At 39.4% G+C, this 12,451-nt stretch overlaps 2 protein-coding genes across 4 annotated transcripts in view; both read right to left on the reverse strand.

The window, feature by feature from the left end:
* acsf3 (acyl-CoA synthetase family member 3) overlaps positions 1 to 12,451 on the reverse strand; it is a 53,902-nt gene that overhangs the window by 10,704 nt on the left and 30,747 nt on the right. The gene's annotated exons all lie outside the window — the stretch shown is intronic.
* LOC147339111 (uncharacterized) lies at positions 1,667 to 12,411 on the reverse strand. The gene is made up of 4 exons (XM_086289213.1): positions 5,314 to 12,411; positions 3,661 to 3,777; positions 3,441 to 3,544; positions 1,667 to 3,336 (listed from the first exon to the last, which is right to left on the reverse strand). The coding sequence occupies exons 1-2, from the start codon at positions 12,409 to 12,411 to the stop codon at positions 3,772 to 3,774; spliced, it is 7,104 nt and encodes a 2,367-aa protein (XP_086145339.1). The 3' UTR covers positions 1,667 to 3,336; positions 3,441 to 3,544; positions 3,661 to 3,771.

Below are 12,451 nucleotides of genomic sequence, written 5' to 3' on the forward strand. Positions count from 1 at the left end.
GGAATCTAACGGTGTTTGAATGGTTTTTCTAAGTTGAGCGGTTTTGAAGGAGTGAGATGCCAAAAAACGTACGGAATATATAATAATAATAATAACTAGAAAGTGCATTTTCTGAAGAAACTGCAGTGTGAATGCTTGAATCTGAATGTATGCACTGAAATGAATTAATTACTGAATTTAAGTTAAAAATCTTGAATGAAATTAAAAACAAAACAAAAAAAACGAATTTAACCTGAAAACAAAGGTGCTGAACTGCTAAAAGGTGAAGTTTACACAGAAGAAGAAGTTGGAAAAAAACTGAAAATGTTTTAAATGTAAATTAGAAAACCCTAAGAAATGAGAAAAGAACATTTAGAGTCAGAAAACATCTGAATGAATATTAAAAGGTCATATTCTTTGAATCACTGAATGACTCAAATGTGATCCCTCCACTTTGATCCACACAGTTTAAAAAGTTTAAATGCCTGAGCTTTGAAAGACACGGTGTTGGAAAGAGAACAATAATGGCGACAATTTGAGGGTAAAATGATGGCTGTAACACTGTGGACACAGCAGCAGTTGAAAGAGAAGTGCTTAAGATGAATCTTGGTACAGTGGCAGGCAGAGCTCGTTAAGCAGGCAGGTGTGAGCCTGGTTGCTATAGTGACTGCACCCAATGGCTCCATACACACGTACACAGACATGCGCCTCACTTTTGCTGCTTAAGATGAACAGAAAAGTCAGGCCGAAACAAATCGCTCCCAAATGAAAAGTATAGGTCGTATTGACGAAATTCTTTCACCGTGAGCGGCAGCAATGTCCAGTCTACCTAATTCTCAGTTTTCATGCCTGTGGAGTTTATTATATGGACGTGGTGACAGTGTAAAGACACCATGTTCTTCTGATTTTCAAACGAACCTTCTGAGCCATTTTAACATTAGAGTCTATGGAAGAGTTGGAGGGAGGAGGCTGTGCATTGGTGACATTTACGAAAGAACCATAACACCTAGGACAATAGTAAACACATTGGATGAAAGAGGACAGCGATGGCTACGTTTTGAGGGTAAAATCATACCTGTAGAGCAAACGCTGCGGACACAGCAGCAGTTTTAAAAAAGATTTTAAGATTAATTTTTTTGCTCCTCTCACTCTAGCAGTTGAGCTGTCTCACTCTAGCCCCAACATTCCGTCCCATACACACCCATTATAAATTTTGAAACAGGTGAAAAAACATCATGAAACTTAAACTGGAACTGAAGAAAAAGTATAATAGATATTGAAAAGATAAATACAAGTTGAATAGTTGAATGTTTTGTCTTCGTTTTAAAGTTTGAATGGTGGCTCTATGTCAATGTATGTGGAAGTAGTAAGAGTTTAAAAATGAGTAAGTTGAATGAGAATTTGAAGGGTCTCCCCATTGAAATACATTATAAATTTTTGTTGAATAAAGTTGAATAAAATTAAAAATATAAATGTTAAAAATATGAAAAATAGAAGCAGTGTTGTCCAAAAGAATAGGAATCTAACGGTGTTTGAATGGTTTTTCTAAGTTGAACGGTTTTGAAGGAGTAGGAGTACAAAAAACGTACGGAATAGATAAAATATAATAATAATAAAGATTAGAAGAACAATACTGTGAATGCTTTTCAAGCATTCACACTAATAATAATAATAAAGATTCGAATAACAATACTGTGAATGCTTTTCAAGCATTCACACTAACTAGAAAGTGCATTTTCTGAAGAAACTGCAGTGTGAATGCTTGAATCTGAATGTATGCACTGAAATGAATTAATTGCTGAATGTTAAGTTAAAAATCTGAATGAGCTGGAAAATACAGAATTTTTAACCTGAAAATAAAAGTGCAGAACCTTTGAAAGCTGATGTTCACACAGAAGAAGTTGGAAAAAGCTAAGCATGTTTAAAATGTAAATAATAAAAAGATGAGTAATGACAAAAGAAAATTTAGAGTCAGAAAACCTCTGAATGAATATTAAAAGTTCATATTCTTCTAATTGAAATGAACTTAAAAGATGAACAAACATTCTGCAGAAAATACAAACTTTAATATACAGCATGATGTTTTTCAGACATATACACATGTGTATATCATGTTTAATAGTATTACATACATCAATTTGTTTTGTATGTCATAGAAAATAACATAAAAATCTTAAGTCATATTTTACAGCTTCTTTCTGAAAAGGACTGGTAGAATAAAGAAAAATAACTAAATTAAATAACTAAATAAAAAATAATGAGCAACATATGAAATACATGAAAATTCAACTTTTAAAACCACAATCCTGAACCTTTAAATTGTGTTGGTTTCTTAGAACATGGCTGAACAGCTGTTTCTATCGGTCTACTTAATCTTCTGATCTGTCTACACATCTTTTTATTACTCATTCTTTTTTATGTTTTAATGTAAACAGAATCCACACAGTGGTAAAAGAGAACTGTATAGAGATTTGTGAGTAAACTCAAATGAAAGCCTAAGGTGGTGACACAGTTTAACACATGCAAATAATCAAATAAACACATTAGTCCTTTTTGTGAACATGGATAAATACGTATCAATAGTTTACAGCATTGTTCAGCCATGCCACTAAATGCTTTTTTACACATTGTTTTAACCTGGGCTCAGACACAAAGTCCCAAATTTAGTTAGTCCCTGACTTTGAGTTGTGGTTATGACTAATTATTATACACAAGGCTTTATCTATCTAAACTCTAAGGACACAAATATGAAAAAACCTATACTTACCAGCTGATACCCCACACTACACACTAGGTGTGCCATGTGACCTGAAACTTTGGTACAAAATCATCATAATCATTCTGTTAACACTGTTTTTTAACACTGTTTGTGTTGCTGTTCAGCAGTTTAAAATGTTTTAGATTGGATTACATGGAATGAATTTGAATTTTCTTGGGGGTTTTTGTATGTGTTTCGTTCTCAGCAGATTTTTTCTTCCATACTGTTGAATTCCAGTTACCACATTTCTGGTCATATGACATCCCAAGTGCCCACTTAAAAAAATCCCCACAGTTAATTCAACATTAAAACAAAATAAAAAAATGTTAAATAAATAAAGGTTTGCTCTGTGATGAAATATTAAATAAGCATACATTGTACAGAGCAATAACAATGAAAACAATCCTTTAGCCTGTTGATCAGAGAGAGGCAGTCATTATGTCCATTTAAAACCTGTAATCACAGACCACAATGTTTCTGTGAAACTATAAAGTCCCATATGATCCTCATCATGTCCAGTGACTTCAGAGTGGATCCTCCCTGTCATCCGGCCAGTGTTTGATGTGTGGCAAGCAGCACAGAAGCAGGATAGCTGAGGACTTTAAAAGAAGAGCAGAAAACGGGAACATATGTAGTTGTAAATGTAAATATCAGTGATACTTGTCTTGTCAAAGGGAATAAAATAATGAAAATGTTAACTTACACACTCATTTAGAGAGGATCTTGACACTGCACAGAGGAGGCACAGTCAGTCTGACAATGATGGTGATCTCCAGGGATGTTTTCCTGCAGCAACATTCCTGCCAACTGGCCGTATGATCCAGAGTAGTTGGTTTGTAATGAACAGAAAGGTGTATATGTTAGGTAGTGTGCACTCAGAGCTGGTCCTAAGAAACAAACACATCCTGTAATAAACTGAATACCTGTAGTAGTGCTGCTGCAAATATGAAGCCCTTCTATCATGAGTGGTTTCAAAGAAGGTGTTTTGGAGGCTCGGTCACAGAAACTGTGCAGTCTGTTCAGTCCTGAGTGTCTCAGCTCTGATGGGGATGGATCACAGAGGGAAACACCTGAGTACAGACATTACAATACACTCTAACACTCCTAAGGTCAAGTGAAAACACAATTTAAACACTTTACAAAGAATGAATACATGTTTTCATGGAAATTATGTCATTAACCCTTTTTGTTGTGAGTAAATCTCACCGGCTGCTTGTGGGACAAGCTAGAAGGAGGACTTATCACAGAATGTCTCCTGTGCTCCAGATGTGAAGTCTCACGCTCTGATCGTACGGCGATGAAGATGGTGATGATGAAGCCTCTCTGATCTGTGGCATTACAGTTTCTAGCTGCTATGTGCTTCACACTGTTGGATCTTACATGTGAAGCTTGGAGAAGACACAGGAGGACTGTGTCTCTCTTAAAAAAGAAAAAGAAAAAAGGAAACCTAACACCCCCCCCCCCCTCAGCTCCCACCGTAACCCCCCCCCACTCAACTCCCCAACCTCACACCATCCAATATCTATACAAATGTAGGGTATCAGCTGGTAACAGAAAGCAAGTGTTACATATGTACTACTTATGTAACACTGCTGAAACATTTCTGGCCAGAAATGTGCAGTTATCAACCCAGACCCACCCTGATGATTGCACTGGCCAGAAACATGATAAAAGCTCATAAAAATTTATGTTTCATAGTAAAATTGGTCCAAAAATATAATCGTATACTTTTGAAAAAGTTTAAAGTTTATAACAAACCAAAATAATAACATTTTTGTAAATAGTATTTCAAAATAGAGGCACACATAAAGTGGCTTAACTGTCATTATTGCTGTAATTAGGTTTGTTTGTTTGTTTGTTTGTTTGTTTTTTTAAAAAGCAACCTTTAGTCATTATTGTTCTCTCAGAAACAATGAAGAAGCTGTTGAACATTTATGTGTTGTGTAGGCAATCCTCTGGTCCACCCTCCCTCCCTCCCAGCCACAGTGAGACTGGGGCAGCCTGGCAGGATGTTGAAGCCTGGCTGCAGAGAGGATATGCCTACACTATTCATTTTAAACTGCTATATTTGATTTTTCTGACATTTATAGGTTACTGTTAGTGAATTTTAGATTTTCTGTAATAAATAAAATTGTCATCTTTTACTGATATCATTACTTAATTCATGTAATTGTATTTTATGTAAACAATTCAACCATTATACTGCAATGCAGGGCGTCAACTTTTAAATATCGCTCTACTTTCTTAAGTCATTCAAAAATATAGAAATTACTTACTGTATTCAAAGATCTAGATCATGAATCATCACAGGACAATACACAGTATACTGGGTCATGGTAACTATGGTATGTCTTCATGACTCCAGAATGGAGACATCGATCTGACTGAGAAATGAAAATTAGGTCAAGCAGTGTGTTCTTCTCTGTGGTAGGGGCAGTGATGACCTGTGCGTATCCCCTAGACTCAAACAGCTCCAGGATTGGTTTGTTTGCACTGGATAAAACATTCTCATTAAAATCACCACAAACTATGATGGGATGACAGTCCATGATCTCCAATGAGTCTAATAGGCTTACCAGGTTTTTCAGGAATGGCCTCAGAGTGTAGTCTGGAGGTCTGTATACAACTGCAATCAGAGCACTGACTGGTGCTTCAACCTTTAAAGCCAGAAATTCAAGGTCAGTTACATTATGAATGTACTGTTTTTCATGCACTTGAATGTCACTTTTCACATAAACAGCAACTCCACCACCACTTCTGTTTGCCATCTGGGGAAAGTTTGTGTAGGACAGGTGTCTGTTGCGTTTGAACAAATTGTAATTTTCCAAGTGGAGACTCTCTGCGACAAAAGAGCCCCGCAGGTGTGTTTCTGTTAGGCACAAAACATCTGCTAGACACAATTCATGGTGACTTTTGATGTCATTAATGTGAGCTGGCAGTCCCTCTGTATTATGATGAACAATGGTGAAAACCTCTGACCTGCTCAGTGTTTGCCTCACGTGTAGAAGAGGCATCATGTCATCAAGGTTGGCTTGTCTCATGTTCTCAAGCGCTGCAGTGATTTCTGGGTTGGTGAATATTTTTTTCTCTTCCATATCAAGAAGATACAGTCCACTGAGAGACGTCACTCTACTGACAGCTACGTAGGCCATGCCGGGCTCAAAAATGCTCTTAAGAGAGACAACAGCTGATGTAGTTGTCATACCCTGTACCTTATGTATTGTACATGCAAAGGCCAGCTTCACTGGGAACTGTCTTCGTACCACTCCTTTCTGCTTCAGATTCTCCTCTGCTCTCTCAATGTACACCATGTCGTCTGCTGGTGTGCGGTTATTCTTTCCAGATGTCTCATTATCCATTTTAAGTCCAAGCTTGATGATGTGTTGGTCGTTTTCAGAGTGAACTACTCTAAGTAGTATTCCAAAAGCTCCATTAACCAAACCATTTTGTATGTCAATGTTTCTGGTGAGCATGACACGAGCTCCTTCTGCAACTTTCAGTGTGTCTGGTAACTCGTTTTTACCTCCTTTCAATGGTCTGTCTTGAAGTGCCATTCTGCCAGTTCTAGGATCTTTTCTATAATCATCTGCATGGATGTCAATGATATGAGTGTGGAGCAGAGCCAGTGTTGCAGAGTTGTGTGCATCCACTTCTTTATTAGTTGCAAAAATGTGCAACGCATCAGTTGGACAAAGGGCTGGTTCAGTTATGGCCTGTGACAACAAATTTCTATCTGCTTCGCAAAGCTCATCCAACTTTCCTTTCACACGAATTCTGTTCAGCATCTCTGCAAAGACAACATCATCTTTCTGACGCATAATCTCAGTCAGAGTGATCATCTGAAAATGCTCCCGCCACAGGTCGATCTCAGACGGGTCGTGCACACAGAGAGGTTTAGACTGTCGCACTGGGGGTAGCTGATAGAAGTCTCCGACAGCAATGACTGACATGCCTCCAAAGGGTCTCCGAGTCCCTTTGATCTGTTTGAGTCTTGCATCTACATATGCAAACAGATGTCTTGACACCATAGACACTTCGTCAATGACGATTATTTCAGCATTCAAAAGTTCTGATCTGACTTCATCCAGCTGATTGCCAAGTCCCTGAATGGGAGGTTTTAAGCTTCTAGGCAGCTTGAGAAGAGAATGCAGTGTTGTTCCAGAAATGTTAAAAGCTGCAGTCCCAGTGAAAGCAGTTAACAGGACAGTGGGTTTTGATATGTCAACGTCGTCTGCATATCTGGGCACTTTGCTCAGTATCTTAGATGCTTCTGAGTAGATGCATTTGATAAGATGTGATTTTCCTGTTCCAGCACCACCATTAATATAAAAGAAAAACTGCTCTGGATTTAGAGCACAGACTCTTTTAATGCACCAGTCTCTAACTGCATAAAATATGCAGGCTTGCTTCTTGTTCAGATTCTGAAACATCTGACGTAACAATGTGGGATCAATAGCAGGGGGTTCCCTGATGGCTCTGACTTCTGTTGAAGCATCAGCCTGACGGCTGTAGTCGGGCACATCTTCCTGTTCATTTTCATTGTCTCGCTCTCTTTCTTGTTCAACAAGTGGCAACCTTACGAGATCTGATTCAGGTGCCAGATTACACCATTCGTCAGTCACACCTCTGTTCTGCTCATATTCCTCAACAGCGCTCTCGATCTCCTCACTGTTTTTCTCATATTTTTCTCTGTTTCTTTTGACAATGTGTTGCACGTACTCAAGATGGTCAGTACCTGGTAGCTGTACACAGCCAGCACCATAGAAAGCCTGATAGGTTGGCAACGATGGTGTTTTCAGTTCGTGGTCTGAACGATGAGGAAGGTACAGTTTAAGCAGTCTTCCGTAATATTGCTCTGGATGTTTTTCTTGTGAGCAGCGGTGAAATCTGATGATAGCAGGCTTATTGTTTTTGCGCCTTTGCACAAACCCCATCTCATTGAGAAGGGGCAAAACATCTTTACCTTTTTTCTGTTGGCCATAGACAATCCTGCAAGTAGCAGCAAAGTCTGCCATGCACATCTCCTCATACTCTGGTGTTTCAGGTCTGGCTTTGTATTTGTCATTCAAAGATGTCATCCAAACATTGGAAGACTCAGGTGTTGTGTTGTCCAGAACTGACAGGGGACGACTCATTTTCACAGGATTATCATCAGTTGGTATGAATATTACAGCACGTGAACATTGCTTCATGTGAAGACCACATGCACGAGCAACACACTCCTGTGCACTGATCTCTCGCTTCTTTGAATATGCCTGCATGACGGCTCTCATTTCATCGCACTCATTTACACTGTCCTTATTGGAGTTTTCAATGACAGTTTTCAGGTACTCAGATAGCCCGCCCTCTTTTTTTGATATATATTTCATTAAATAATTTGCAGCGCCGAAAGCATCTAAAACAAAGCTTATGTCGATATTACTGTTCCAGGCTTCAAGCAGATGTGGATTATAGCCATTTATCCAAGAGTCTTTTGGATCACGCTTTAGTATGATCGTACTCCTCATGTTCATTTTATTCAGGTATCTCTCATATTCTGCATGTGTCAACTTGCATCTTTCCAAGAGCTGCTCTAAACTCATGGAAGCAGTTTCAGGTTCATTCAGCAGCTGGTTCAGTGGTCTGAGCTTGTTCTTTGCCGTTTCTACTTCCAGTGCATCATCCTCACTGGGTCTTGTGATCATTGTCTCATTGCAGGGTGGTTTGGGAAAACCAAAACGGCACCCGGAGCTTAAACTCCTAAAGCACGTCTTTGTGTGGTTCTTACTGTGTTTTTGCACTTCTGTTACTTTTTTGTACAGTTCGGGTTGTTTATGTGGATCAGGCAGCTGAGCTGTGATGTATTTGTTTATAAAATCAACAACAGTTTGCTCATCATCCTCCTCAAACACAGGAGCACCTTCTACCCACAGGAGACAGTGTATGTGTGGGCTTCCTCTGTGCTGAAACTCAACTCTGTAAAAGTAGTCAATGACTTTGCCAAGTGGCTCTGCAGGAGATAAGAGTAAATCTCTGAATAATGCTTCAACTCTCTTGTCAAACATGCGCATTGTTGTGACAGGATTGCTTCTCAGGATGTCACACTTTGCTGACCAGTCGAGTCCTTCAAAATTCACTTGTTCACCTTGCTGCCTTGTTATTGCCTCGATCACTTCAGGCCAGCGCATTTCAGCAGCTGAAAATGTGCAAAAGAACGTGGGAGTTCCCAACTGTCTGATCATGGCAAAAAGATCTCTTGTTGTTTTCTCCCAATAGGCTGGGGTTCCTCTCAGAGGCTGCATGAATCTCACTGCATCTTTATTTCGCACCAGTTTCTCCACCTCATGTTTATCTTGTAACATGCCTGAGGTTATTTTTCTACCATCTCTGGTCAGAGGCTTTGCCTTCCTTAACTGTACTGTCATGCTGGATGTAGCCAAGTGTATTTCAGTCACAAACTGTGCAAAGAACAAATAGTTTGTGTCTTTGGCAAAACGATCATCAATGCAGAAAAGTCTTGATTTGAAATACCCACTGGGGGATACTTTGATCAGCCTTCTTTCATCAAGTGTGTTTTGACCTGTAGGAAACTGCACAGGGAAGGCCATGGCCTCCAGTTTAGGTGTTTTGAAAAAACTTATTGGATTGTTTCTCTCTGCAGGAGCAACAGAGTAGATTCCTTCACTGAAACATAATATCTCCTCAGCCACATCAGGGGGCTGCAAACAGGACTCGAGTGCAAAACCACCATTAGTCAGTCCATCTGCTTGCTCTGAATCATCTCTCATCTGTTCATGCGATTGTTCACCATCACAGGGTAACATGTCAATGTCCTGTTCATTTATATTTTGTGCTTCACTCAGTGCATTTTTCTCACAGCTGTCAATTTCCATTAAATCAGCCTCATCATAATCTTCCTCATTCATGTTTTCATCATCATCATCCTCATCATCTTCATCAGGAAGAGTTGGATCACACAGCTCAGCATCATCTCTGATGCTCACATCCTTATACTGTGGATGAATCTGCTTGAGTTTATGCAGTGCTTGCACAAGTTTAGACCAGCTTACAGTCTGAAACAGCTGATGACCTTTGTAAGACAAGCGTCTCTTCAGTTTCACTCTCATGACCTGAGAATTAATTCTCAATCGAGGTAGTGTTTCAACAGTTTCCTGTACCTCTGATGGGACACAGACCACATTTCCTCTAATTGCTCTTTGTCTGCCTTTGGGAAGAGGAATGATCTTGGCAAATGGTATGCACTTGGCTATGAGATGTCTCTCCAGTATGTTGAGATCAGACAGTTCAGCTGGAATATCAGCAAGATCCAACTTATTGGCAACAGCAAGTGCTGGCATGGATCCATTTTTAAGATGATCGTGGCAGGTGTGACAAATCCACTCTCTCTTTCTCTCATCGGGAACATTGCACTGCTCATTTCTGCAGTTTTCATCACAAACATGAACAAACTTTCCTGTCAAACATGTTGTAACTACATGTGGGTTTTTGACATAATTTGACCTTCTGCAGGGTCGTACTTGGTTTGGAAATGAAGCCTTGAAACATACAGTACATGGGTATGATGGTCCAGCTTTGATTTGTGATTTGAACACAGATATGGCCTCGTTAATCACACTGTTGTCACTCTCTTGGGTTTGTCTGTTCACCCATCTGTATTTCCTTTTTATTTTCATTGCACATCTCATATTGTGCATAATCCTGAAGGCAAGACTACTTTGATACCTGTCTCGCATTAGTTGTTTCATTAGTTGTCTGTGTCTTACTCTGAATGCGTTATCACGTGCATAACACTGAGTCACTCGAGATCTCTGTCTCTCTCTGAAATCTGGGCTCTCTTGATACCTTTTAGTGATATAGTTTTTTTGTTTTTGTCTAAATTCAGCATTGTCACAGTAGCGTCTTTTAATATATTGTTGTTGTTTCTTTCTGAATTCATCGTTCTCACAGTAGCGTCTTTTAATATATTGTTGTTGTTTCTTTCTGAATTCATCGTTCTCACAGTAGCGTCTTTTAATATATTGTTGTTGTTTCTTTCTGAATTCAGCATTCTCACAGTAACGTCTTTTAATATATTGTTGATGTTTCTGTCTAACTTCAGGATTGTTTTTATATGCCTCGCTTGTAGAAGATTTCTTCTTTTCTTTGTAATCTTTATTTGAAGCGTACTTTTGTCGTTCTTTCCTTTTTTGGTTTTCTTTTCTCTGATTTCTTGGTTTGTCTGATGCCATTAATCTTCTTTTCATTTTGCGCCTTTGCTGTTTATTAACTTTTGTCAGTTTATAGATTTTTTGTATAACTGTATCAGAAAGATCACAGTTAGCACCATTTTTTATTGCAGTCCTTGACTGACAGGAAAAAACATCATTTGATGGAAGGAAATTAAAGTCACTCGATAGTTCTTTGGTAGTTATAAAAGTAAATTCATTTTGAGGAGCTTCGTGTGATGTGAACTGAGTCATACGGACTTCTTGTTGTTTCTCCAGTGGTGTACAAACAGACATTGGAGAGATCTCAGTAAGATCAGTGGTTGTGTTTCTCCTTGGAGAAGAGGAGTTTGCTTCATCAACAGTTGTATCAGAGTGAGTAGGTGCCACAGCAGTGGCAGCTGTTGGTCTGCAGACTGTGTCTGTGATAGTATCACTCAGGTTGACTGTGCTCATACTGTAGAACTGCACAGGCTTCAGTTCATAGTTACAAGAAGGTGATATCTCCATCATTTCATAAGAATCCTGGAGTCTCTTAATCATGTCACTGAGGAGTGTGAATTTCACCATCACAGCCGTACCACGATCACGTGACCATAGTGCTAGAGGAAGACCACTGGCTGTTCTGGAGTGTGGGTCAAAGAAACCATATTTGCCCGATGTGGATCTGAACACTGCGATACACAATCCACTCATAATCAGTAAGGCATACTGCACATCTGACAACAGGCAGCTCAGTCCTGCTTCTAAGCTGAGAAAGGTATCTACTGCCTCCTCTGGAGGTTCTTCAAATGTCCCATACCGGGAAGGCTGTGTCATGTCGACATGATACATAGACCTGCGAGCATCAACTTTGTCTGGCAGCTCATCGGTAGCCAAATGAATATTTTTAGGAAATCTTTTCTTGGCCTCTTTGTACATCACATCACCTTTATCCAAGACCAGATTAAGGTCAGCTGTAGTCATGTTATCATTCTCATGAAGGAAAGCAAGAAATGTGAGTGAGTTACATGTGCACTGCTTGTTTCTGGAGTCTCCATATTTGGGATGAGCCTGGCTGTGAGATGCACAGATATGTGTAACAGAGGGCTGGTTTTCAAAGTTCACTCTTTCTGCATGAGATGGTCCTGCCACATCACTGTGACGGCCTCTTTTTACAATATCAGCATAACCCACCTGTGGGGCACTTGACACCTCAGGTTGGTCTCTATGGTTTACCTGATGATCATTAAATTCATGCTGCAATCCAATCTTTACAGCATCTGCATAGGATACCTGTTGTACATGTGCAGGAACATGTTGACCTGCCTGTTTGACACCATCAGCATTGGTCTTTGCAGACACAAAGTCTTCTGCAGAGCTCTGAGGAAAATCACACTCAGCTTGTTCACATGTTGGTACTTCATGAAACTCATGGAACTTCTTCCAGCGTTGTTTTGCAGCTTGTGACTTTTTCTGCTTCCTTGGCATTTTTACACAAGTGTTTCTCTTAGTCTTTAGAAAATATGTT

The sequence above is a fragment of the Aulonocara sp. 'chitande type north' Nkhata Bay genome, linkage group LG1 (assembly GCF_057382095.1).
Source record: "Aulonocara sp. 'chitande type north' Nkhata Bay isolate Kocher_YH1m ecotype deep benthic linkage group LG1, A_spYH_male_GT1.1, whole genome shotgun sequence".
NCBI lineage: Eukaryota > Metazoa > Chordata > Actinopteri > Cichliformes > Cichlidae > Aulonocara > Aulonocara sp. 'chitande type north' Nkhata Bay.